Source organism: Girardinichthys multiradiatus, chromosome 24 (genome assembly GCF_021462225.1).
Source record: "Girardinichthys multiradiatus isolate DD_20200921_A chromosome 24, DD_fGirMul_XY1, whole genome shotgun sequence".
In the NCBI taxonomy this organism is placed as follows: Eukaryota; Metazoa; Chordata; class Actinopteri; order Cyprinodontiformes; family Goodeidae; genus Girardinichthys; species Girardinichthys multiradiatus.
In genome coordinates, this window is record NC_061816.1 from 5,064,568 (window position 1) to 5,092,025 (window position 27,458).

General features: G+C 40.3%; 2 protein-coding genes across 3 annotated transcripts; one reads left to right on the forward strand and one right to left on the reverse strand.

Moving 5' to 3' along the window:
- The first annotated feature begins 7,415 nt into the window (after positions 1-7,415).
- On the forward strand, positions 7,416-10,579 carry LOC124861163 (myoneurin-like). Its single transcript, XM_047354686.1, has 3 exons — positions 7,416-7,503; positions 8,789-9,883; positions 10,135-10,579. The coding sequence occupies exons 1-3, from the start codon at positions 7,416-7,418 to the stop codon at positions 10,506-10,508; spliced, it is 1,557 nt and encodes a 518-aa protein (XP_047210642.1). The 3' UTR covers positions 10,509-10,579.
- A 78-nt stretch (positions 10,580-10,657) lies between these two features.
- fbxo3 (F-box protein 3) lies at positions 10,658-15,394 on the reverse strand. 2 transcript variants are annotated; one of them, XM_047355809.1, is made up of 12 exons: positions 15,238-15,394; positions 13,673-13,762; positions 13,432-13,595; positions 13,230-13,344; positions 12,952-13,156; positions 12,825-12,870; positions 12,602-12,686; positions 12,407-12,529; positions 12,215-12,330; positions 12,023-12,130; positions 11,854-11,936; positions 10,658-11,663 (listed from the first exon to the last, which is right to left on the reverse strand). In XM_047355809.1, exons 1-12 carry the CDS (start codon positions 15,327-15,329, stop codon positions 11,523-11,525), a joined length of 1,368 nt encoding a protein of 455 aa, XP_047211765.1. In that variant the 5' UTR covers positions 15,330-15,394; the 3' UTR covers positions 10,658-11,522. The 2 variants fall into 2 exon arrangements, with proteins under 2 accessions (XP_047211765.1, XP_047211764.1); XM_047355808.1 differs by having other exon boundaries at positions 10,658-11,666.
- Positions 15,395-27,458: the final 12,064 nt, after the last annotated feature.

Consider the following 27,458-nt stretch of genomic DNA (forward strand, 5'->3'; position numbering starts at 1 on the left):
GAGCACCAGAACATTTCCCGCTCAGCTATCAGCGAAGGGCAGAAGGCTCTGTTCAGGTAGCATTTGGTTTTTTACATTAACTATCCATGTCGTTCGTGCGGCTCACTGGGGTATCTGCCTCGCTGAACCTCCCAGACTGAACACAGACACAACCTCCTTTCTTCTTCTGAGGCAGTCTGTCATAGCAGAGCAGACACAGAGACAACCAGAGAGGAGCAGAGAGGATTGAAAATAGGACAGCTCTGGCCTCCGATGCAGCAGACTGCTTTAAATTAATATTAGGTTATAAGGGACTAAACACAAGCATAGCCTCTCCAGCTAAACTAGCTTAATGAGGTTAGTTCCATGTTGAGAAATCTCAGAGGCCAAAACAAACTTAATAAAACAAATGTTATGTTATTCCAAAGGATATTGCAAATTTTAGAAGATGGTTAAAGAACTGAATCTGAAAAAAAATGTTTAATGGAATTCAGATTCTGTGTTCCCTTCATAAACTCTATTAATAAATTACTGTATATGAAAATTTAAACCATTGTAATATATATGTTATATAATCTTTATTTAACCAGGTAAAATGTTTTGTTTTAGTATTATAAACATTGTTCTACCTTTCATGGCATACCTGTACCAACCCTGTGTAACCCTAACCCTTTTTCTCACTTACAATCAAGTCAAACCGTCAAAGCAACACGTTGTTCCACTCATAGACCTTTCTTGCCGTTTCAGAAGAACCAGTTTTGTTTACTTCTGATGCTGCTTCTGCAGCAGTCCTGACTCAACGCATAGCACTGGTTCACGTGTGTCATGCATTGGTCACAGGACGTCCAATCCAGTAATATATATCAGTGGCTGGTTGTCCTAGATTTCACTTAGATTAGTAAAATGATGAAAACAAAGTATTTAATTGTGATACTAATGCAGAAATGAGTGATAAGGACGGTGATTACAATTAGCCCTTTATGTTCTGACACTGTTCTATCTTTGCATAACACAATGTCTCCACAAATCTCTGTGAGGTTCAACATCTCAGCCACTAAAAGGTGTGATCATTAGCTCATCCAGCTGGCCAAATATACAATGGATATGGAGCCTTACTGCAGGATACTTGAAATATAGTATCCTACCAAATACTGCATCCAAGTCATGCACACACTGGTACATGATGACGATTGTGAATTAGTGTATCGAGCAGCTATAGTGGAGACCATGCAACATTTTCTTTTCAGAACTTTGTGTTGGTCTATCACATATTAAATGGCAAAAAACACTTTTGGGTTTGCGGCTGCAACATGTATAAATGCTACTTCAAAGCCCTGCAACAACCACAAACTGACAAAATGACGGTAAAAACCGTGGTTATAAATCAACAGAAGCTCATTATTACCAGCAGACTGCTACTTAACCTGTGTGGCCTCAAGGGGTTTTTAGGACGTTTATGCTTGAATTAAAACGCCCAAATCTAATAGAGTTTTTCTCAGAACGTACAAACTATTTATATAATCATTAAGTTCAGAATTATGTTTCTCAAAGACGAGTGATAATTCTGATCTTCCTTTCTGCTGGTTGAGTAAATCCTGTCTGGATATGAGACAAAACTTATATATTTGTAACCTGTGAGATCTCTACTTTCAGCACACATACTGGATGTGTGGCAGCCGTTTGGGGAACTGCTGAGACGCCATTTTGTGGATTTTGTTTACTTTCTGTTGTTCGTAGAAATGGTTTATATAAACTTTTAGCCCAGATTCTAATATCCCTGTGGATGCTACATGTGTCTATGTTTAACTACGGGAATAACAATATTGAAAGTAGAAAAAAAAGTTTCAATTCTTTCCCCAGTATGGAGGGTTTAAGAGGTTATTACCACACTGATGCTACAAGACACAAATATTCACTGAAAGAGAGAAAAAAGTCACAGATTTGCACAAAAAGGAGATAAAACTGAAAAAAATGAACCCTCAAATATAACTTTAATTCTTAAAAATGCTGCAAAATGTCCACAAACATCCATAAAACTACCCCGCGGGGATTGAAAACCAGCAGAAAGGGAAAACCTATTCAGCTCTGATGTTAAAGTGACAGCCTGATGATTTTAATAATGATCTCCCGTTGGCAGACCAGCTGTGTGTCTTGAAGGTCTGAGCTTGCTGTTGCGTGAGAAGACTTCAGGAGTAAACCTGCGGCAGGTTTGGTCTGAAAGTGAAAACTGTGGATCTGTGAGGAGATTTTTTGACGACAGACACACTGAGGAGGAAACAACTGAAGCTGCAGAGAGAGAGAGATGTGAAAGACGCTCCTCCAGGCGAGCATTAAATTGTCTCTCAGCCAAAAGCAGGAGAAGAGAAACCTTAACTTACAAACAGAGGGTTTCTCTGTCTGATGGTCAGTCACATTGATCTGATTATTAGCTGATTGGATCACCTGACTGACACAGGAGCACAATTCCCCTCAATCTCCAGCCTGTTCCTGTATGCTCCTGGTCCTCCAGACAGTTTGATTCCTGTTTCTGGAAGTGAGCGTCTTGGTTTTTATGATAAATCTTCTGCTGGAGGCAAAGTTTAAAATCTGATGGATTACAGGAGCTTTTATTTGGGTCCATTTCCACTCAGTTGGACAATAATTGCTTTAGAAAAAGATGTTCTGTCAGATAAACAGAAAAAATACAATAAATTATAGTAAAACGTCTGGCTGTCCTCTGGAATAATGGAAAAGGAGCATGTTAACTTTTTAAAATGAAACAGAACCTTAACGTTAGACTTTAACACACTGATGCTTAGCTACTGAATGTGAACATTTAATGTCTTTTCTTGTACAGTTTCATGCTGATTCCTAAATGGACTGGATCTGACCACTGGACACACATTTGATGCACTGAGTTTTCATGTTGCAGACATTAGAAGCAATAAATCTGTGCCAAGTGAAAATCAGTTCACTGGGAATGTTGCCTTTCTTTTACCTCTTTACCATGAAACTTGCAGGAAATCATGAAAAACATGCATTTTGGGGATAGCTCCAAACATACTGAAAGTTCTGACTTACATTAAATTAAATTAAATAAAATGGGTCAGGCTGTCAGACGATCTGGTGGCCACTTTTCCTTCTGCTACTTTGCCTTGATATAAAACATTTGTGCATCATTTACAGTGTCAAAATAAGGTGAGATCTTTCCATGTAATCCATGCAACATTTAGTAACTGCTCACAGTTAACTCTATAAAAGTTACAATAAATATCCTTATGTGTAATCCATGCAATAATTATTAAAATACACAGTTGAAGCAGTGAGGAGTAAAACAAGCTTGTTCTCATATTCTGGAACTGAGAGACTGGAGAGGTCTGTGTGGAGCCACATGTTATCTGTCTTATCTTTTGCAAAAATATAAACAAGTATATCCAAAGAAATGATGTATGATGATTTTACATTCTTTCACATGTATTAAATGAAATTAGTAGTCTTTGATTAACAAGTTAAAAGATGTATGATTGAAATGTGGTTAAGAACTGAGAATTAGAGGAAAAAACATTAAGGTTTGACATTCTCAATCAGCTATATATGAAAGAAATATAACATTAATCATTTGTAAAGTATGAATAAAAAGAATGAAGTCATGGTTTTGTAACTGTGTTTTAAAGTAAATGCTGAAAGCTGAAGAAAGGAATGTGTAATACTGTGTAAAGTTTAAAACTGAGCAGATATTGCTGCCATGACCTGTGAGTTTGTTTCTGTTTTTTCCTACGTAGAAAGTACGCCTGCTTCTCAGTTTAACTGGATTCCTGATTTCCCTGTGTTTTCTTTCAAACCTCACAACCTCTGCTTCGTCATGTCCGATAGGTCCATATAATGACCCTGGTTCTGTTGGATGTTTCTTTCTGTTATAAGGGAGGCCGTTCCTCCAGCTGTTGCCACATGCTTGCTCAGAATGAGGGCTTCCTTAGATAGATCAGTTTATACCAGTTGGAATTACAGGATGAACTGAATTTAAGCTCAACGATAATCCACACTGAACTGGATATGAATTGGATCTATTTGTCTTGTAAAGAACCTTGAGATGAATCTTATCACAAAAAAGAAGCAAAGAAGTTTGATTTAAAAGATGCCCTAAAAAACAGACACTGAAAAAAGAACAATTGTAAAGAAATTCAGCCTGACAACAAAGACAGATGAATTATCAGCAAACACACAGACATGATGAGGAAAATAAACAAATGAGGAAAAAAAGGTGGAAAACACAAAAGTGTTAGGATTAGGAGCAGCAAAGCAAATGCATTGCAAAGAAAGCCTTTTCTGCAGAAGAAACAAAGATCACAAAGAACAACAGAAGTCCAGACAGATGCAAAAGAACCCGGTGAAACAGAACACTGCCTCCAAAAAACCAAATAACAGGACAACACCTCAGCCTTAGCGGGATGAAAAACAACCTTGAAGTTTCAGTCAGAACAGCAAGAGACAAAACAACTTCAGTCAGCTGGAACAGGACTAAACTGGAGGAAAACATGTGGAGGATGGTGCCAAAGTTAGTGTAAAAGCTTGTTTGGTGCAGCTGCAGCAATCTCTGTGATGTGTGTGTGTTTGAGAGGCTGAATGGGATGTTTCAGCCTGCCTCAACAGGCCGACGCTTATTAAACACACAAACACACCGGCTGACACGCAGCCGAGCGAAGAATGCACACGTCTCCTGACCTACAGAGACTGGTACAAGCCACAAGCTCTCAGAGGCGTACAGCAACCATCCCAAGGGCTGCAAAAACAGGACTCTGATGAGCATCATGGCAGTAACCGTGGCAACAGTAGTTAAAAGAGCTGCACCCGCTGTAATCTCAAAACACTGGTGCTCATCAGCAATTTATTCCCTCCATTAAAGCCTTTATCTGCTCAGAAACAAACACTGCTGGCCTGTTTTAAACATAAGAAAATACACACAACTCCAAAGATTGTTTTCTTACCTTTAAAGCAGAGCATGTTTACCTCACTGGATATATGTGTGTGTGAATCCAAGCAAAGACAGATTGAAAACACAAGTTCAAATGCGGAGTCCTCCCTCTGACCATCTCTCCTCCTCCATCCCTTCACAATAAAAGCCTCCAGCACCTGCTTCCTGATCAGTGATCCTTTTCGCCCTCCTAGTTTTCAGGTTGCAAACCCACAGAAAAAAAAGACAAGGCAGCAAGAAACACACACAGAAAGTCAGAGCAATGTTTGAATGAAAGACTAAATCTGAAAACATAGAATAAAAAGGTGCCGATTTACATAAATACATTGTTTCATTACTCTATCTCCACGTGTTTACATTTTAAATCTCCTGTTTCAGTAAATTTGTTTGTTTCTAATACATTTATCTATTTCCTTGTTATTAATTATTGCATGATTTAGCATCTTCTCCTCATTTTAGATTATTTTCTGCATTTCTGCTTCTTTGGGTGATAGAATCTGTCCAACACTGAGGAAGTAAAACACTCTAATTCACACTGATTGTTTCAGTTTTAAGAGTAATTCATATCTTCAATTTACTGCACCTGGAATTCCTAATAAACTATTTTGCAAACCTAATGAGATGTGCTTAGTTTTCAGTGAGTTTTTCAGAAGAACTTTGATGGAGGAAACCTGATTTTTGCAGCACCAGTGAAAGACAAGTCAAACCAAAGTGCTTTATGGGAAATGAAAGGAAACTGATTAAAACAACAAAAATCATTTAAGCTTTAAACGCATTGCATAAAAACCTAAAATGTTAAAATGCAAACATAATCTAGTCTGAGCTTCAATCACTCATCAGTGATCGGGCAAAAAATTCATTACCGAGGATTTTAAAGGAACCAACAGTTTCTGAACATCTCAGGTTTTTAGGTGGTTTGTTCCAGATCTGAGGAGCACAGAAACTAAATTCTGCCTCTCCTTGTTTAGTTCTGGTTCTGGGAATCCTGAGTCAGCAGGTCTCTGAAGACCTGAGGGGTCTGCGTGGTTCTTAACAAGCAACCATAATCAGTCATATTCAATTAATTAGAATTTCATTGAAGTTGATTTATTCCAGTAACTCCATCAATAATTGAAACACTTTATATAAATGAATTACACACAGACTGTTGTTTTAAAGCCTTTATTTAAGTTAATTATAATAATATTCTGCCTACAGTCAATGAAAACATGACATTTAGGATTACAATATTAGATCAGACTATAAAAACATTTTAAAACAGAAATGTGGACTAAAATGAAAAGTATTTTTAATAACTCATTATTTTCAGTATGTCATTATTTTATTTTCAAGAGGTACTTTTAGTCTTTAGTAACTTATTGAATATATATATTCCCGATAGAAAGAAATGTAAGGAGGAGGGAGACGAGGCTCCTGAAAGAAATAAGTTTATATATATATATATATATATATATATATACAGGGGTTGGACAATGAAACTGAAACACATGGTTTTAGACCACAATAATTTATTAGTATGGTGTAGGGCCTCCTTTTGTGGCCAATACAATGGTTTTATGTTTTTTGGATACAATCCGGGTTAGCACCCGAACATCCCTTTCAGACAGCTTCCTCTTGCATCCACAGTTAATCCTGTTGGATGTGGTTCGTCCTTCTTGGTGGTATGCTGACATTACCCTGGATACCGTGGCTCTTGATACATCACAAAGACTTGCTGTCTTGGTCACAGATGCTCCAGCAAGACGTGCACCAACAATTTGTCCTCTTTTGAACTCTGGTATGTCACCCATAATGTTGCGTGCATTTCAATATTTTGAGCAAAACTGTGCTCTTACCCTGCTAATTGAACCTTCACACTCTGCTCTTACTGGTACAATGTGCAATCAGTGAAGACTGGCTACCAGGCTGGTCCAGTTTAGCCATGAAACCTCCCACACTAAAATGACAGGTGTTTCAGTTTCATTGTTCAACCCCCTGTTTATATATATATGTGTATGTATATATATTATATTACTTATTGAATAGTCAGTCAGTCAGACTGACTAACTGACTGACTGACTACTTATTGAATATAATGAATATCAGTCCTTTATAAGACCAACAGCAGAACCCTTTCTATTCCTTGACAAACAGGAAGCCAGTGGAACTGGTGTAAAATCTAAAGTTATGTTTTGTTAAACTGTTTTATTTTTGGATTTTCAGAGATTTGGCTGTAAATATAAAAACAAATTGTCTTTCTGACACTGGATGACATATCTGTAAAATACTATATGCAATGTTTGAAACTTACAATCTGCAAATTATTAGGATGAAAAAGTAAATTTCAGTTTGTGGTTTATGTAAAAAGTTAGAATGACATTATTCAGTTGACGTTACATGAATATGTAATAAGCTAATATTTGGAAATAACGTAATAATAAAGAAGTAATCCAGAATTGCAAACACTGATTTTCTTGATTATTGCGCCCATGTCAGAGATCTCGCGATGTACAATCTCTGCTCTGTGATTGGCTGCGCAGGAGGTAAACACGGAAGTGCATCGCCAGCTAACCCTGGGAGGCAGAGGCAGTCCGGTGGGTTTAGAGCTAACATTAGTATTCAAACCAGTTAAAAAAAAACATTCCTCTGTACTGGTTTTACGGTCCGTCCAGACTGCGGTGGGTCAGCACAGCCAAGCAGAGGCAGCAGCGCAGATTGGGGGGTAAAAACAGCGCTGAAAATGGAGTTTTTAATTCTGTTAGCATGTTAGCTGAGCTCCGTTAGATCTGGACTGTTATTACTGTGTTGTCACACAACCAGGACAAAACTGGGAATAACACCGGAGAGAGGAGGAGGAAAAACATTAAACATGAACAAAGGAAGGTAGATCAACTGCCAAACGATAAAATATGTTATTATAATAAGCATAGTTTAACAGAAAGCGACATTTCTGGACTGAGACTATTTTAGGGCTAACAATGTGCTCATTAATTGATTAACAATAAATTCAACTAAAAATAAAGAAATTAAAATAACTGATAGCCTTTAAGCCTTTAGTGGTTTTAATTTAACCATACTGGACATTTCTCCTTGGAAAGCATTTTCTAACACAGAAAAATAGAGCAGATTATTTATTTATCTATTTATTTATAGGGAAATTCAGTCCATCAGTAGTAAAGTGGCTGGGACTTGGAAAGCACTAAAAATATTAAACCTTTATATATATTAATATTATTATTATGGTTGCACGGTGGCGCAGTTGGTAGCACTTGTGCCTTGCAGCAAGAAGGTCCTGGGTTTGATTCCTGGCCTGGGGTCTTTCTGCATGGAGTTTGCATGTTCTCCCCGTGCATGCGTGGGTTCTCACCAGGTACTCCGGCTTCCTCCCACAGTCCAAAGACATGCCAGTCAGGTTAATTGGTCTCTCTAAATTGCCCTTAGGTGTATGAATGAGTGTGTGCGTGGTTGTTTGTGTGTTGCCCTGAGATGGACTGTCGACTTGTCCAGGGTGAACCCTGCCTCTCACCCATAGACTGCTGGAGATAGGCACCAGCTCCCCCGCGACCCACTATGGAATAAGCGGTAGAAAATGACTGACTGATGATATTTAATATTTAAATAATAAACCTAAAATATTACACCTAAAAATGAGTAATGATAAAAAATAAATATACAGGGAAGCTGTCCCTGATGAATGGGAAAAAAGATGAAACTGCAACTACAGAGTTTTACAGGCTGAATACAGCAGCTCTGTCACTCCTCTTCACAATGATGCTCTACTGCTGGTCTATCAAGCAAGATCCCAGTAAGGTTAAAACATGAGACCTTATTAGCTCATAAACTGACACTGTTACATCTGTTTGTCCTGATGTCTCCTAGCAGCAATGTCCGTCGTCATCCACACTCGAGGTGAAGCGGGTGGTGGGGTGGCCGCCCACCTTCAGTGCCCCCACTGCGGCCATCTGTCCAAGAGCCACGCCCAGCAGCTGTCCCACCTGGCGGCGTCCCACCCCACCTGCCTGGACGGCGTGGCGGTGGGTCGCCTTGGCAACATCCTGATGTACCAGAGCAGCGGGCGGCTCTTCCACTGCTCCGAGTGCTTCTACACGTACCGGGACTTCACCAAACTCTACAAGCACATCATCGCCCGACACTGCATGGTAAATAGGGAGTGCGGAGGAGGGGAGGAGGAACAGGGAGAAGAGGAGGAGGCTCCTGAAAAAAAGAGAACTACGGAGGAGAGAGACAAGGAGGCTCCTGATAGGATGAAATGTAAGGAGGAGGGAGACGAGGCTCCTGAAAGGAAGAGAGGTGAAACGGAGGAGGGTGAGAAGGATGCTTCTAAAAGGAAACAGGGCGATGAGGGTAAGGTAAAGGAAGAGGATGGAGAAAAGAAAGCTCCGGAAGAACACCAAAATATTGAAGGTCCTAACAGGAAGAGAAGCAACGAGGGTGAAGAGGAGGGTGGTCCTGAAAGTAAAAGGAACAGTGAGGATGCAGGAAAGGAAGAAGATGGAGAGAAAGACCCTCCTAAAAACAAACAGAGCGTTCAGGGTGAGGAGGAGAAAGAGAGAGAGACAGATGCTCCTGGAAGAAAAGGGAGCAGTGAAGATGATGCGGAGGAAGAGCAGAACACTGAGGTTCCTGCAGAGGTGAAAACCGGCGATGAAGAGAAGAAGTGCGTGCTGACGTACGATGGCATCTTGTTCCACTGCAAAATCTGCGGCTGGAGCCACAAACAGAAATCCGTCTCCGTCAGCCACATCGTGCGCAAACACGAGATCCCGAAAATATACGCCAGCCACGCCCTCACCAGGAGCCGGGAGGTGCAGATGGGCGGGGTCGAGGAAGAGGACGGGATAGGGCTGAGCGAGGAGATGATGAAGGAGGAGATAAAGGTGACGGAAAAGTTGGTGGGCTTCGTCTCTCACCGCTTCGTGTGCCTGGTCTGCAACTGGAGGAGCAAACTCAAAGGTGCTTTAAAGGCTTCACATTTTCCATGTAGATTAGCTCCATCCAGGCTCAAAGGTCCACAGCTCTTAGTGCTTATTTTGGTAGTATTTTATACATTCTGTAGGGCGACTTTAAAAAGTGACTCCACAACAAAACAGAGAAGGCTAAATCACTAAACTCTGCTAGCTGGGAACATTAGCCTGTTTTTGCACAAACAGAATCACCTGCTGGTGAATCCACATCCTCAGCTGAAGTTCTGCTGGTCTCTGCAGGGTTCGTCCTCACACACATCGAGCGACACCACGACGTGGAGCGGCGGTACGGCTGTAAGGAGTGCCCCCAGAAGTTCTTCCTGCCCAGCCGACTGCAGCAGCACGTCCGCACCGCCCACCGACCTGGACGCTACGCCTGCCCCTTCTGCTGGTTCCGCTCAGAGTTCCTGGGAGGCTTCAGGCGGCACTGCAGCCGCTGCAACGCCCGGGAGGAGGAGGGAGGCATGTCTGGAGGAGGGGGAGGGAGAGGGGAGCTGGAGGAAGAGGTTGAGGAGGAGCCAGAGGAGAGGAAGGAGACAAGAGGGATGAGGAGGCGCAGGAGCTTAGAGAGGAGGGGGGAAGAGGAAGAGCAGGAGGATGAGGACGACGATTAACTAGACTGAGTGTTTTCAAACCATCAAACCTTTTCATTAACACAAAATAAAATGTTTGTTTTTAGATTTAAGGCCTTTTTCCTCTGTCACCATCAGTATCCTTGAAAACAACGGCCTTCGACAAAACGTCCAAAGATCCAGAACAGAGATTCACAGAATGTGTTTTTATTTGACCCGAACATAGAAAAACAAATCCGCCGCCATTCTGCATCCAACCAAAACAAAACCAGAAAGTTTTATAGAACCCAGCAACACTTAAACCCAAAACCTCATCAAAATCAGCACACTTCTCCTCATTGTCTATATCATATATATATATGAAAAAACATCAATATAATCTGCATTTAACTCCCGAAACCAAAGTTCTGCTCATTTCTTGCCCACATATTGACTTGAAAACGTGACTTTTACTGTTTGGTTTGAAAACTTAAAGAAATAAACTTAAAAAAAGCATCAAAGCTTATCAAGACCCAACATCACAGGAAAAAAAAACTAATCTGGGAAGCAAACAAGGGTGTAATACTGTGCTTATCCACTAGATGGCAAATTAAAAGCAAATCACCCGAGTGGGATCTGACTTCTAAACCTGTTTAACTTTCTTTTCTCTCAGGGGAAGGCGTGTAATCTGTTTTTAAAGCAAAAATATAAAACATCCAACGTATTTCCGTTTCTCTTCAGGTTTAGGAATGTTAGAAGATGTTTGGATCAGGAATAAACTTGGTCTGTAACGAGATGAAAAGCCTCTACAGCTCTGACGATAAACCAAAGCTTTGGTTTGTTCTCGCCGTACGATGAGGAGTCTTCAGCATCGACTAGATCAGAAACGGATTGTTTCTTCTGTGTCTTCAACCTAAATCTGGTCGTTATTCTTAAAAAGGAAAAAATAACAGATCGAAGGAGCTTCTCCTGCAAACACTGCAGGAATCAGATGTAGTTTGGCAACTGGAAGTTCAAGTGATTCAGTTTGAGTTATAGTTTATGGCTCTTTGTTAGCGCTGCAGCTCCGTCAGCAGGTCAGGTGAATTTGGGGCACCGCGAACCCTCCAAGGCAGAGATGTTGATACCTCTCAGACCACCGAACCTTCCTCTGTCGTGATCATCATCGTCGTCTTTGCCATCGTTATCATTGGGAGTCGTGTGGCTGGTCGAAGCCTTCTGCTGCACAGAAACAAAACGAGAAGAAGAGTGTCAGATCAAACAGGAAGCCCCAGATCAGTTAGGTGGCACCATGGATCTATGATAGAGAATAAAATCTAGATTCCGACTTGTCCAGACTAAAGGAACGTCGCAGACAGATTATAAGATGTGGGCCATGAAAGGAAAGCAGGTAAAGGTTGTTTCTTACTGTTCGAGACTCCGGCTCTCTGTATGGAGGACAGACCATGTGAAAGCGAGGGATGGCCACCTGGAAAACTTCTTCCTTGTTGACTGAAAGACAAACCGGCATTAGATCAACCATCACAAACAGAAGACCTGTCTCTGCTGCAGCTGAATAAGGAAAAACAGAGCGCCACCTAGCCTGTGGAAGGTGTAGTGACCCTCCATGAACTCTGACGGGGTGGAGAAGGTGGTGCAGCTGGCGTACTCGTGAACCTTTCCAGGCGTCATGACTGGAAACTCTCCTGCACAGAAACATGGCTACATTCAGCACCTAGCATGGACCAACCAGACCAATCAGAGGGAAGCTGGAGGAGATGGGGACATACCGACTACACCCGGACCCTGAACTTCCTCCACGTTTCCGTCAGAGGTGGTGATTTTCCAGTAGCGGCTGTCCAGCTGACACGCAGCATCAGGGGAAGCGTTTCTGGACATTTCGATCCTGCAAACAGATGGTTTTTACTCATTAAACTCGGCAGAGACCGGATCAGGTCTGAGTCGCTCTGACGGAGCCGTACCTGATGCGGTAGGTGAAGAAGAAGTGCGGCGGGTGGACTGATGACAGCTCCGGCAGGAAGGAGGTAGAAACGGAGACTGTGATGTCACCAGTGGTCGCCACGCAGCCTGTTTCATGCGTATACCTGCAGACAAAACAAACTGAGTTTTCTTTTAAACACAAACTTTACTCTGCATGACTCAGGAGTCCCACTCACCTGAAGATCTGGTCTTTGATGATGGGATATTCTCCTGTAACAACGTTGTTGACGTAGGTGTTGAACCAGTAAAGGAAACTGGAGCCTGAAAACACAGATGAACAGTTTGTCTCAACTCCTCATGGGGAACGTTTATATCAAAGCATCTGGATCTCCACTGGTTTAACATTCAAACCGAAGAGATTCCCATCTGCAGAAAGGTTTGAACAACATGACAACAGACCTGTGATGAACATATCGATGGCTGATGGATCCTGAGCAGTTTGATCCTGTAAAAAGACAGAAAATTGATTAACAGCCTGATTTATACATTTAATCCTAAAGAACAGGCAGACAGGAAGTGTACAAACAGGGCAGGGGTAGAAGCTCTCTCCTTTCTTGCGTCCCTCGGCGTCCTCCAGCGCCACATACTGGCTGAGGCCGGTGTGGAAGCAGAAGGTGAGCGGTAGGGAGCGTCTCATCCCTTTCCTGTGCTGGAAGCCTCCGGCTGCCGTCTCCACGTCCAGCAGCACCTCCGAGCGGTAGTGGTTGGACAGGGACATGCTGCCCATCAGCCTGAGGACCCAGAGAGAGACTGGTTAGACTGGGATGTTCAAACAGAGGAAGAGAACACTGGCCACACACTGACCCTGGGATCACCAGTTTCTGGCCGTTGTGGATCCGGTACGAGCAGCGGTAATCATCTGGAAGTTTACACCTGATCTGAGCCTCGATGTCGTCTAGCTCTCCCTCTGTGGCTCCGTCTGGAAAGGAATCCAGAACCCAACAGGTTAACTGTGGCTCTAAAAGTGTTCGGGTCTCCTCATGTAGCTGACGTCTGTTTCTGTTACCTTTGAGTGAAACAATCATACGAGGACATCTCTGCTGCAGGAAGCTTTTTAGCTTCTCCCAGGCTTTCTTCAGCACCACGTAGTACTGAATGTACCGGCCCAGATCCGAGTAGTAGAGCTTAAAGAGGCCGTGCCAGGACAGGCCCCGCTGCAGCCGGTCAGCACTGCACAAGCAAACAGACAGTTCAGGTCAGGCTCCTGTGAGGTTAAAATGGTATGAAAGCATTTAAAGTGGACTTACTCTGTCAGCAACCAGTGTTTGCAGCAGTGACGTTTCCATAGCGGGTTGTGTTTGGACAGCTCATTGAGCCTCTTACTGGCGTAGCTGCAGCTGCGAACCAAGAGGGGTTAGAAACAATAACTTCAATGCTCAGATGCTCATTTACATGTTCAGATAATTATCATTATTATTAATACTGACGGTTCCACTGATGCTAATATAAAACGTGACGGACATGTGATGAAATTACCCTGTAGTTATATCAGAAATCTCAGTATTTCACAGCTAACTGATCCACTAAAGGCAGGAAATTCATAAGCTTTTAAAACTGAAAGTTGATAGAAATGAGTTTATTTGAAGAAGTTGATAAAACCTCAACATTAGGGGTACAACTATATTTATACAAACCAATGGGGAAAGAAATGTTTTAAAGCATCGAGCTGAAAACAGGAATCGGCTTAAATTTATTATTTTTTACTTTAAAAAAAAGTATTGATTACAAACAGCTCATAAGACTAAATAATTTTAGCATCTGCCAATAATCACATTTATATTGTCAGTATAAGTTTTTTGAAATGTATTTTTACCACATGCAGACACCAGATATAACACAAATACTAAGAATACAAAAAGCTCAAAATGTGTACTGTGAAACTAATCACACATTAATTTTTATAGTAAATTGATAAAACTGCGCATTCACAACAACTAGAATAATATGCTTATCTTTACTACATGAAGGTACAAAATAAAACTACTTTGACAACACAGAGCTTATAAAACTGTACTTTTTATATGAAACCTGTAAAACGGAGTATTTTTACTACATTAAAAATGACGCTGATAAAACTGGGTTGTTATTTTTGACTACATGTTGGTGAAAGTTTATTTCAGCAGCCTGGAGTTGGTTTGGATGTTTCTGATCATGTTTGTTTTGTTCCTGCTGCTGATCAGCTGTCATCAGTTAAAATTGAGTTGGGTAACAGCAGCTTTCTGTAAACACAGCTCATCCTAACATGGAGAAGTCCTTTCAGCAGGTAGTTTTATTCTTGTTTAACTCTCTCTGGTTAATGTTAAATGTTTCCAACACATTAAACTCCTTTAACTGATCATTTCTCAGTTATAATCAGTCACTTTTAAACAGTTACAACCAGCATTATTTCTTAATTACAGTAACTTCAGATGTTCTGTAACATGTTGTTCATCTAACTGAATCACCCCAGGTGGATTTTATTCCCTTAGTTTAGCTCAGATCAGTTCATTAATGAACAGCTCAAAATAAACAAACTGCAGCTGTTAGCATGAAGCTAACTGTAAACAAGATCTTTATCTTTACTTTTAAAGTCATTTTACTGTCTCAGTGTGATATGAACTCCTTAATTTTATTCTTTAATCTCTAACTAGAGGCTGTGACCAGCTGACAGTAATTTTTACATCATATTTTAGTAGAAATCTAAACAAAACCAGCAGTTACGTGTCAGGCTAAGCTGCAGCTGTTAGCCGTTAGCATCCTGTAGCTTGCTCCGTCTCTGTTATTAAACAACCTTTGCTTTATATTTGCTGTCTGCATGGAGTCTGATACCTACTGGACCAGGTCTCTGAAGCTCAGGTAGGACAGGACGTGGAGAAGCGGGTCTGAGGGGAGGTGATCCAGCTGTAACTCCGACGAGGCTGCCATTGTTAGCAGGAGTTCCACCTGGAAGCAACGCTGCTGCACTGCCCCCTGCTGGGAGGAAGATATAACTACACCACAGTGTTCAAAGAACTGAAGGTGACGTTTGCGATATTATTTATCCAAGCAGACCGGATCAAAACTGTATTTATTAAAACATGACATGTATTCCAATTTAGTTCAAGTCCTCCTTATAATTAAATGAGCTAAACTAGGATTCAAACATTCAGTAAAAATAAAAAAAGCACTGTTTTGTGAAAACACAAAAAGGTGTTTCCTTAATCCTGTGATGTGCTTTTTTTAGGTTGAAATTTTCTAATAATAATTTGACTTTATTATTTTACAGCATTCATAAAGCTGACCAGTTTAGAAATGATGGCTGTTTTGATCCAGTCCTTTTTTAAGAAAACCAGTGCACAACAGTAAACTGAGTTGAAAATGGTATTTTTTGAAATTCTGAGGAAGATCCTGCTTATAAAATGTCTAAAAAAAAAAAGAGAGGTATTTCAATAAAGTGATGTAGTTTATGAAGTGTGCTTGAGTGCACCATAATGTGAGTATGTAGATTATCTGTGTTTTAATGTGAACTCAGACGGATGTGGAAAAACTTTGTTCTGAGGTCTGGATCAAGAGGAGAAACGTACACAGGAGGCCAGATGGAACAGCAACTATTTTATGTTTCATCATGTGTTGGAGCAACATAAATCAGTGGCAGCAGCCCAGTCAGCGAGTTGCTCCAGCTTCTCGCTGTCTTCATTGGAACAACGGTGGAACTAGAAAATAGATCTTCTGAATCAGTATATTATATAAGTCATTCATCACACTGTTAGTGAAAAAGCTAAGAAAGTTACCAAGCCCAGGTACCTTACAGCTCAGTGGTAATCTTCAGAAGAACCTGAAAGAACATGATGGGATGGAGCCTGTGAGGATCCTTTCAGGGTCAACTATTAGAACCTTGATTGAAAGTTCTGACAAGTTCAGAAAATGCAACCAAAGCTCAGGCAGCTTCTGTGAGCCACCAACCACAGCCAAGTTACAGAACGTCAGTGAACCTGCGTAAAGGAACCTCTGAGATGCTTCTGAGAGCAGCGTAGGTGAAACCACCAGAGGACAGAGTCACACCTGATGCTACTGTTAAAGTTCAGAATATCTACCTAGAGAAGACAACCCTCTGTAATACTGACAATATTGAGAAGGTTGTCCAATGCAGGAGAGATTTTAAACAAGAGATGAAATCGTCTTAATAATGATTAAAATAAAGAATAAACCCTTCTATAAAAAAACATGCAAAGATCCATAAACACAAACATTTACAAGAGACAATAAGAAACAAGACAGACTGCAGGGTAAATCAGTACATAAGGTAACGCATAAATAAATAAATGCAATATTATGAAAATTCATGAAATATACTTCCTGACATGCATTGAATATAAAACACTTGCCATTCAAGTTCAACATATTTCCATCTTGTCCATTGTCCCAGAGTCGCCTAGGCAAAAACTGTTCTCTCACTATAAGGCTCTCTGAGTATAACATTTCATAAATATTCTCCTAACTTTAAAGTAGAAGCTCAGCATCTTAGCGTTTAAAGCAGAGTTTTAGAGCTTAGTTTCATCTGTCTGTTGGAGCTGAACCTCTGCTTGGAGTTTAGGAGCCACAGCTCCTCTGAAGCTGCTGCTGCTGCAGTCTGTTAGCATCGGTAGCTCCGCTCTGAGTCTTGGGGGGATGGGAATGGCACTTTTTTTGTGGTGTACACAAGCCAGCTGACAGACTTGCCTGGGCATTGCCTGGCATTATGAAACTAGTAGAAAATTGATGCTGCATTCTTTCACATTCCATCTTCTCCCTTACCCCCCTATTCCCTACTACCTCCCATCTGTCCCATACTTTGGATTTTTACAGTTTTCTTACTTAGAACAGGTTCTAGAATCTAGAACCTAGGTGATAGAAATGCCATAGAAGTCTAACAGTTACACAAAAATCCAAAATCAAATACTTATTTTATATATCGTTATATTTGATCATTTGAATAGAATTTGATATGTATAAATCAATAAAATAAATAAATATATTTTAAACATATTTAAGGTCTGAATTTCTTTTATGGAGTATTTAAATTGTAATTTTGATTTGTAATTTATAAAATAATTACAAACTATTTAAATTAGAAAATAATTTCTACATTTCTTTATGTAGGATAAAGTTAGATTAATTCATCTACCGCATACAGCACCAGTGATTAGCGGTTAATTTTGATTCATACTAAGTAAAACCATTGTGACAGACTTTATCTGTGAATAAATTTATCACACACATACATTCATATTTTTACTACTGCTGTTTACATTGTTAATTAAATAATTGTATTTAGCATATTTGTTAGTTAATTATTGTATCGTACTTAAACATCACACAGTAGACAGTACCACAAGCAAAAGTGCAATGGGACGAAGTAATAATGTAGAAAAATCGTCAGCACAACAAAAAGCCACATTGAAAGCTGCTGGAAAAAAAAACATTAACAATTAATGTTTTCCATAAAAACAATAATAAAAATAATTTCATACACTGCTGTGAGAAGGAATATATCCAAAATACAAAAATCAGTAGTCACAAAGAACTGCGGAGAGAGAAGCAGTGATAATGACGAGACTAAGAATAGGTCATACATGTCTAAATGACATGCTGTATGTAAGTGAGAGGGAAAAAAACAATGATAAATGTGAGGGATGTGGAGAAAAAGAAAATGTGGAACATATATTGTTGGACTGTGAAGTGTTTACAACTAAAGGAAAACAGTAAGGGAGGCGGGACAAGAATGGAGTCTCAAAGAAATATTGGGAACTGAAGGTAACAAGGAGAATCTAACTAGAAAAGCATGATTTATATATCTACATAACAAGCATTTGAAAAGCTGAATTTAATTAGCAAAGTTGTGGATGTGGCACAGTCGTGTACACATAAGCTGCTTGCGATCCGCCTTTCTAGAAAAGAGGAAATTGCTGCTTTTTTCAGCTTTGGTTAGACAGGAATCTTGTCACATGATCTGGAAGATGTTGACGAAGTACTGAGAGAACATCTGTCAGATTTCCAACCTAAAGACTAACTTCACTGTGGTAAGTTTCACTGATTTGCATATTCTGTTTGTCTTGTCACATATTTTCTTTTGGTCTAGAGCTGCTGAAGACAGATGAGAGTCCTTAATGAAGCTGCTAGTTGAAAGCTCACTTCAACCTGGTCCACAGAGGCAACATGTCTTCTAGTTATGTGACAACCTTAATAAAATATTGTTTTTCACTTGACTTGCATACAAAGAATAAACTAAGCACTGGCTTTCATAAAATAAATAAATAAATTGTGGATTGAATGGTTCCCCTCCCCCAATCCTTTAGTTTCTAAATTTTCTGAAGGTAATTTAAACCGTTTTATTTTCTGTTGTAACAGAAAATAAAACGGTTGTAGACTTTCAACAGTTAATAAGGTTTGATATGGGAGAAAAGAAGTGTCTTGACTCATAGAAAGCATCTCCAGGCTATAAAGTGTAACTTTAAAGTTGCTATGTGTTCTAATTATGAATATTAATATATTATTTAATATTTATTATTAATACTTTAATATTTTATCAAATAATATTTCGGTCTGTTAAGGGTTGTCCTGTGAATACCAGCCTAATAAGGCGATGGTATTAGGACAAAATTCAAAGGGATGAGCCAAGCTCTGACATTATTGAACAGCAAAACTCTGCACACACATGGAATGAATTCATACAATTTCTTAAAATACAATCAGAATCAACTTTATTGCAAAGTTCATACATACAACAAACAAGGAATTTGACTCCGGCACACTTTGCTCTCTGGGTTTCTTTTTTGTGTTATAAGATATATTCTGCATATTTCCTTGTGTCTATAAATACAATATACACATATATAATAAGGTACATTTGCAACTTCAGTATGAGGTTGTTTTGTTCTCTATTAAATGTTTAACAGAGAAACAGCCTGGAGGAAGAAACTGTCTCTGTGGCTGGTTTTAGTAATCAGTGCTCTGTAGCGACGGCCTGAAGGTAAAACTCTAAACAGTTTATGTGCAGGGTGTGTGGGGTCTGCAGAGATTTTAGCAGCTCTTTTCTTGACCCTTGACCTGTATAAGTCCTGGATGGAGGGAAGGTCAGCTCTGATTGTTCTCTCTGCAGTCCTGATTATTCGTTGCAGTCTGGACCTGTCCTGTTTTGTGGATGAATCAAACCACACTGAGATGGATGAAGACAGGACAGATTGAATGATGGCAGTGTAGAAGATAACCAGCAGCTCCTGGGTCCTCAGAGATGGTGGTTCCTAAGAACCTGAAGTGGTCCACGGCCGATACAGTGTTGTTGAGGATGGTGAGGGGGTTGTATGGGGGTGGTGTTCTCAGGAAGTCCACCACCATTTCCACTGTCTTGAGTTTCAACACAAACAAAACCAAACGTCATAACAAAAATTTTTTATATAATTTCATTCTAAATTATTTCTCTCAGCCCAAACCTAACCTCTTACATGAACCATGCTGAGGAAAAGTTGTCCAGGGCGACGACGTTTGAAGAAAACATCCACAGTGAACAAAGGGTTAGTTGCAGCTAACCTCCGTAGCTGTGGGGTGGGGCGGCTCGTTCTGCCGGCCAAACTGCATGTTATTGCTGTAACAACGGTGATGCGGTCCCGTTGTCCTTCCTTCAGACCAGGAAAACTGCTCCACTCTGCATCGTAGAGACAGGGTCTCTGCTGGGAACTCTCTGGAACACAGTTTGCTTCTGTAGACCTCAGAGAGAAAGTCAAGCAACGCTTGTACCTTAATTACCCCCGATGATGAATGAATACCGGATAGACAAATAGCAATTAATTCGTACTTAACTTAGTGCATATGATCACGGGATCGTATGATACTCTTGGATCCAGTTTAAAGAGTTATGTCTGTTTGCCTGCAAAGAGACATTAGCGTGCTGTGTCCCTCCATCCAGTTCCTCTCAAGACCCACGTGGAAGAGGTCAGCTTGTTGCAAAAGTGGTGATTTTATTTGGACAGTGACATCATGGGAAGTCCGCTGTTGCCCCTTTTCCTGGCTGTGCTGGAAGTAGGTTGACGCAATTTATTTTGAAAGTTCCAGAAAAGTTTGTACTGGCCTTTCATTTGTAACCCATGCCTGTTGACCCAATATACGAAAGACAAAGACGTTTGAACATCTCCATTTTGTTTAACTATGTGAAAGATCATGGAGAATGATATGTTACATTAATAAGATGAGTCGAATAACTAGGCCCGGTCCATTTATTAGGAACAAAAAAAAAGCTGAAAGTCTGCATCTGAGATGTTTTATTTAAAGTTCATTGTTGTGATGTTCTGAACCAGAATTAGAGAAAAGTTGCCTCATCCAGCCATCTGACAGCCCTTATATTTATGGACCTGACTGTATCTGCAAGAGTGTCTTCATGTTCATATGAACCTACTTTACAGGTTACTGTCACCTTTATGATCTGTTCTTGTCATTGATCTTTGCAGGTTTGGTGTAGTATTACTGAGTATTATTTGTATTATTTGCTGTAGTAATACTGTGTATTATTTGCCTGTGTCCTGGTCGGCGTGGAAGCTGTCTGAGCCTACCTACGGAGGGAAACCTGCTCTGTATAGAGGTTTGTATTAACAAGATCTGTACCATAAGCAGCACTTTACCTTTGCCAATCATCAACAGTTTCTCTGCATGGCCTCTAGGTGTCTCAAAAGACGCCAGTAATTGTAGAAAAATGTATAAGTGCCTTGGCGGTGCTGTGGGGCTCCATCTTTCAAATCTCTCCTTGATGATTTTCCTAAACAGAAGTGGTTTCCTTGCTACCCTTCTAGTTCCAGCAAGCTCTGCACTGGTGGCAACATGATTCTGTCAGGCTTTATTCAGGAAGAGGCAGTCTTGGAGCTTGTTGGACGTTCTGGACACCCTAAAGAATTTCTTTGCCTTAGCTGAATATCTTCCATTAAAGTTCTTGATATATGACCAAATGTACTGCAGTACAATACTATTAGTATTGGGCTATTCTAGAATGTAGACAAACAAAAAGTCTGTAATTTTTCAAGTAATACAATCTTTCTTAAAAAATCAATTAATTTCCGCTGTAAAAAACTGTATATATCTAAATTTTGTCGTACAGGAAAAGATTATTTGACCTGTTTTTTATTTTCATCTGACTTTTTCACCTCAGCTGAAGGTAGAAGGTACGTGAACTGATGTTAACTGAGCAGCATGGATCAGTGTGAGGACAGAGAGGACAGAGTCCCTCCCTCTAAAACCACTCTGTGTGAAGAACATGAGGACCAGAGCAAAGTTCAGAGGTCATGGACTCTTCTCCATGTCAGAGCTCAGCTCTCACATCACCAAACCATCTTTATTCACAGGAAACTACCAGAACCAGAACCTGGACCAGAAATCCACTTGAATATAATAGAGATGTCAGAAGGGACCTCTATGTTAGGAGATTTGGAAATGTTAAACAATTGTTTTCCAAAGAGGTGAGCTAAATCTAAATCTAAATGTTGTAACTGAGTCAGTTTGAAATGTTTTATTAGACACGTGTTAAGTTTAGCCAGCATGAGGTTTTTACATCATTGTGGACAAATATTGACCTACTCAGAATTGCAAAAGAATTTTAATTTGAAAATTTGAATAAGTCACTGTATAACAGTTTATAGCCACTGAGAGTTGGACTTCCTGCTGTCCTTTGGATTGTTGTCCTGCTGCAGAACCCCAGTGACCTTGAGCTTAAGGTCATAAACTGATGGCCTGGACTGTCCAGGACTCTTCTCCATGTCAGAGTTCAGCACTCACATCAAAAAACCATCTTTATTCACAGTGAACTACCAGAACCAGAACCTGGACCTGAACCCATATTGACGATATCTTTGGGAAAAATTTCCAGTGTTGAATCTGATCTGGAAATGTATAGTCAAAATACGTAAGTTTGATCTAAATATTGTAACGGAGTCAGTTTGTAATGCTTATTAGTTACTAACATGTTGAGTGTAGCTGGCATGAGGTTTTTACATCACTGTGGACAAATATTGGCCTACCTAGGATCTAAAAGGGATTTAAGTCTGGACTTTGACTAAGCCACTATATAAAATTTTTCAGCCATTGAGAGGTGGAGTTGCTGGTGTGCTTTGTATTGTTGTCCTGCTGCAGAACCCAAGTGACCTTGAGTTTAAGGTCATTAACTAATGGCTGGACATTTTCCATCAGGATTTTCTGCTAGAGAGCAGAATTCTTGGTTCCATCAATCACAGCAAGTCGTCCAGGTTCTGAAGCAACAAAAGAGCTCCAGACCATCACACTGCCACCACCATGTGTGACTGTCAGTTTGATGCTCTGTTGCTGTGACAGTTTTAGGATGTAACATAAACCACACCTTCCACAAAATGTCCACTTTTGTCTCATCAGCTCACAAAACATTTTTCCAGTGGTTGAGGAGATCATCAAGATGTTTCTGGGTGAAGGTGAGATGGGCATTTGTCTTATTTTGGGACAGCAGTGGTTCTGGTTTTGGAACTCCCTCATGGAGGTGATGTGTGCCCAGCCTCTCTCTGTTACTGTGGAATTTTCTGGAATCATGACCTCTGACCCTATTTTTTTCCCTAGCACTGCATTTACTTTCTTTCATGTTACTTCTTGATTAATTGCTCCTGCCATCTCCTGTCCAATCCACTTTGGGCCAAACCTCCTGTACAGCTCTTTACAGTTTTTTTTTTTTTAATAACCTGGCTCCTCTAATTAGTCTCCCTGGTCTCTTGATCCCTTAACAATGTCTCCTCAGTAAATATTTCCCCTCAGGCTCATTCAGCTCATTCCCTGCTGGTTCGTTTATTGTCCATCTTCATGATCATAGTTCCTGGTTCCCGGGTTGTTTATGGGCTTGATTTCAGGAAGTTTCATTGGTAAACGTTTTCCTTTTTGCATTTAACTCTGTTTCCTGTTTGATGGTGTGGGTCCTTCACACCAGCAAGTTTGACATAAGCTAGTTCTGTAAATAATATCTACAGGACTGGATGCCTAAAGATGTGGATTAACATAACATCAAATCCCAGAGTTGTTTGCTTATGAGCCACATTTTATGCAAGATACAGGTCCTTCTCAAAATATTAGCATATTGTGATGAAGTTCATTATTTTCCATAATGTAATAATGAAAATTTAACATTCATATATTTTAGATTCATTGCGCACTAACTGAAATATTTCAGATCTTTTATTGTCTTAATACGGATGATTTTGGCATACAGCTCATGAAAACCCAAAATTCCTATCTCACAAAATTAGCATATCATTAAAAGGGTCTCTAAACGAGCTATGAACCTAATTATCTGAATCAACGAGTTAACTCTAAACACCTGCAAAAGATTCCTGAGGCCTTTAAAACTCCCAGCCTGGTTCATCACTCAAAACCCCAATCATGGGTAAGACTGCCGACCTGACTGCTGTCCAGAAGGCCACTATTGACACCCTCAAGCAAGAGGGTAAGACACAGAAAGAAATTTCTGAATGAATAGGCTGTTCCCAGAGTGCTGTATCAAGGCACCTCAGTGGGAAGTCTGTGGGAAGGAAAAAGTGTGGCAGAAAACGCTGCACAACGAGAAGAGGTGACCGGACCCTGAGGAAGATTGTAGAGAAGGGCTGATTCCAGACCTTGTGTGTGGATCAGTGATGGTTTGGGCTGCCATATCATGGCATTCCCTTGGCCCAATACTTGTGCTAGATGGGCGCGTCACTGCCAAGGACTACCGAACCATTCTTGAGGACCATGTGCATCCAATGGTTCAAACATTGTATCCTGGGTGCCGTATATCAGGATGACAATGCACCAATACACACAGCAAGACTGGTGAAAGATTGGTTTGATGAACATGAAAGTGAAGTTGAACATCTCCCATGGCCTGCACAGTCACCAGATCTAAATATTATTGAACCACTTTGGGGTGTTTTGGGGAAGCGAGTCAGGAAACGTTTTCCTCCACCAGTATCACGTAGTGACCTGGCCACTATCCTGCAAGAAGAATGGCTTAAATTCCCTCTGACCACTGTGCAGGACTTGTATATGTCATTCCCAAGACGAATTGACGATGTATTGGCCGCAAAAGGAGGCCCTACTCCATACTAATAAATTATTGTGGTCTATAACCAGGTGTTTCAGTTTCATTTTCCAATCCCTGTATATCCAGCTAGAAGCTCGCAGAGAGGTCCTACTGTCTTCTATCGGTCCAGATAACTATTACTGCCGCTCAGATGAAGTTCCCTCTGCTCTCTGTCCCTCATGACCCTGATGATGCTCATGGGTAACCTTCCACCTGCTCTCGTCTTGGGTGAATCAGTGATTAGCTGTTCAGCTCTGTTAGAGGCGCTCAGCGCAACTTTTCGGGTTATAAACGAGGGAGAACCACGATCAAGATGCAGAAAATACTTTTCTGCTTCTTGGAGGACTAAAACTCCAAACTATTCAAACAGCGTATTTACAAATAAGCTGCAACATTAATTGCTTTAATATTTACATGTGTGCTTCCCAGAGCTATGCTGCACTCCGGCACCATATATCGTTTAACTTAGAAACAACACTAGCACAAATAGGAACAATTTCTTATCATCAGAAAATGGTTTATTTTTATGTCTTCAACAAACTAATTTCCTGTAAGCTTGAGGTCTCAGTTATTCCATGTGTTTCTAATAGTGTCAAGCAGGGAATACCATCCTGCGCAGGCAGCTGTGTTTCCATGAAGAGTGACCAATCTATGGAAAAACAAGCACATTTTAAAAATGAACAACCCCCTTTACCTGAAAGGTAAGATAAGAACGCAAGAAAGAATGAATAACCTAACGAAACATGAAAAAGCCGTGTCAGCTGCTGGTGTTGGTCCACTGTGTTTTATCAAGGGCAGGGTCAATGCAGCTAGCTATCAGGAGATTTTGGAGCACTTCATGCTTCCATCTGCTGAAAAGCTTTATGGAGATGAAGATTTCATTTTTCAGCACGACCTGGCACCTGCTCACAGTGCCAAAACCACTGGTAAAAGGTTTACTGACCATGGTATCACTGTGCTCAATTGGCCTGCCAACTCTCCTGACCTGAACCCCATAGAGAATCTGTGGGATATTGTGAAGAGAAAGTTGAGAGACTCAAGACCCAACACTCTGGATGAGCTAAAGGTCGCTATCGAAGCATCCTGGGCCTCCATAAGACCTCAGCAGTGCCACAGGCTGATTGCCTCCATGCCACGCCGCATTGAAGCAGTCATTTCTGCAAAAGGATTCCCGACCAAGTATTGAGTGCATAACTGTACATGATTATTTGAAGGTTGACGTTTTTTGTATTAAAAACACTTTTCTTTTATTGGTCGGATGAAATATGCTAATTTTGTGAGATAGGAATTTTGGGTTTTCATGAGCTGTATGCCAAAATCATCCGTATTAAGACAATAAAGGACCTGAAATATTTCAGTTAGTGTGCAATGAATGTAAAATATATGAATGTTAAATTTTCATCATGACATTATGGAAAATAATGAACTTTATCACAATATGCTAATATTTTGAGAAGGACCTGTATGTTCTAATTAGATCCTGTTTGTCAAAAATTTTAGTCAAGTTCAGGTATTAATCAAATAATGAACTGAAGGAAGCCCTGCAGATTGTGTCAAGTCACTGACTTGCAGCATTCCTTCCTCCTTGACAACCATGTAGCAGCAGTGGAAAATTGCTTTCATTAAATCCATAACACCAGAAGTAGACCTCCCCTTTAACAGGAAGAAACCTTGAGCAGCAGTAGCTCAGCTGATGTCCCCCCTCCACGAAGGTGTTACAACTAAACAGAACGGCAAGCCTAATTTTGGCAATATTCAGGTGGTGAACAATGGAAATTCTAGAAATCAGTTTAATATGGGATTTAAGTGGCATGTCCTGGTCTAAGATAACACCAAGGTTCTTTACTTTTTTACAGGAGGCCAGTTAATGCCAAACAGATTAAGTTACTAACTAAGCAGTTTCTTTTTAGACTTTGATCCAAAGACAGCAACTTTTGTCTTCTGGGTGTGTTAAGATGTTTGTATCGATGTATAAATTCTTTGAACCACTGCAAAACAAATATACCTACGGGTATCAATAAAGTAACCCTGAACCTTTTTTGAAATGACAGTTAAAAACCCATTTATCAAAGATGCCTTGGAATGTTCTACTTAAACTATTAACTAAAACATCATCAATTTTAGCCTGTAGTCCAACTTTTCTTTACTTTCCTTTATGATGCCACTGCAATATATGTTTTTCTACTTTTCATGATGAAAAGCTCTTTGAATTGTCTTGTTATTGAAGAGTGCTATACAAATAGATACAAATAAACTTGCCAGAATAGTGTTTCTTGTCAAAACAGAACACAGAAAAACTGGTGCATGTCTTTATTTGAAGAAGGTTAGATTATTGTAATGGTGACCTTACTGGTCTTTGTAAAAATCAATCAGGCAACTGCAGCTCCTCCAAAATGCTGCTGCCAGAGTCCAGACCAACACACAGGAAAGTGGATTGTATCACACCAGTTCTTAAATAACTGTACTGGTACCCTGGTTGGAGAAAAATAGACTTGTTTTGATTTTGCCATGTTTCCATGTGTCCATCATCTACAGTTTCTTTTTTTTTTCCCCTGTTAACGAAAACGTAATGGTTGAATAAGTGTTATTGGCCCGTTGTAATGACCAAGTTAAAGATAAGAAATGATAAAAAAAATAATTATTAAGAACAAAACCAGGAGCCCATTGCCATTTTCTTAAGATATTTAACACAAATGACTGCACCTAAGCGGACCTGTCTGTGAAACTCTTGAAGTTTGCAGATGACACCACTGTTATTGGTCTGATCCAGAACAGTGATGAGTCTGCATACAGACAGGAGGTGGATATACTGGTCTAGGGTCAGGAAACAGCTGCTAAAATCTCTGCAGACCCAACTCACCCTCCACATAAACTGTTTAGACTTTTACCGTCAGGATGGCACAACAGAGCGCTGTCTGTTAAAACCAGCCACCACAGAGACAGTTTCTTCCCCCAGGTTGTTGCTCTGATAAACACTTGACAGT

What these genes read in the sequence shown, in the direction of transcription:
- LOC124861163 (XM_047354686.1), top strand. Translation starts at nt 7,416, where the DNA reads ATGTACAATCTCTGCTCTGTGATTGGCTGCGCAGGAGGTAAACACGGA. An exon ending in TGGGAGGCAGAGGCAGTCCG is followed by an intron (nt 7,504 to 8,788) that starts GTGGGTTTAGAG and finishes GATGTCTCCTAG; the next exon opens with CAGCAATGTCCGTCGTCATC. An exon ending in CTGGAGGAGCAAACTCAAAG is followed by an intron (nt 9,884 to 10,134) that starts GTGCTTTAAAGG and finishes TGGTCTCTGCAG; the next exon opens with GGTTCGTCCTCACACACATC.
- fbxo3 (XM_047355808.1), bottom strand. Translation starts at nt 15,329, where the DNA reads ATGGCAGCCTCGTCGGAGTTACAGCTGGATCACCTCCCCTCAGACCCG. An exon ending in CAGAAACTGGTGATCCCAGG is followed by an intron (nt 13,157 to 13,229) that starts GTCAGTGTGTGG and finishes CTGGGTCCTCAG; the next exon opens with GCTGATGGGCAGCATGTCCC. An exon ending in TCAGGGTCCGGGTGTAGTCG is followed by an intron (nt 12,131 to 12,214) that starts GTATGTCCCCAT and finishes GTTTCTGTGCAG; the next exon opens with GAGAGTTTCCAGTCATGACG.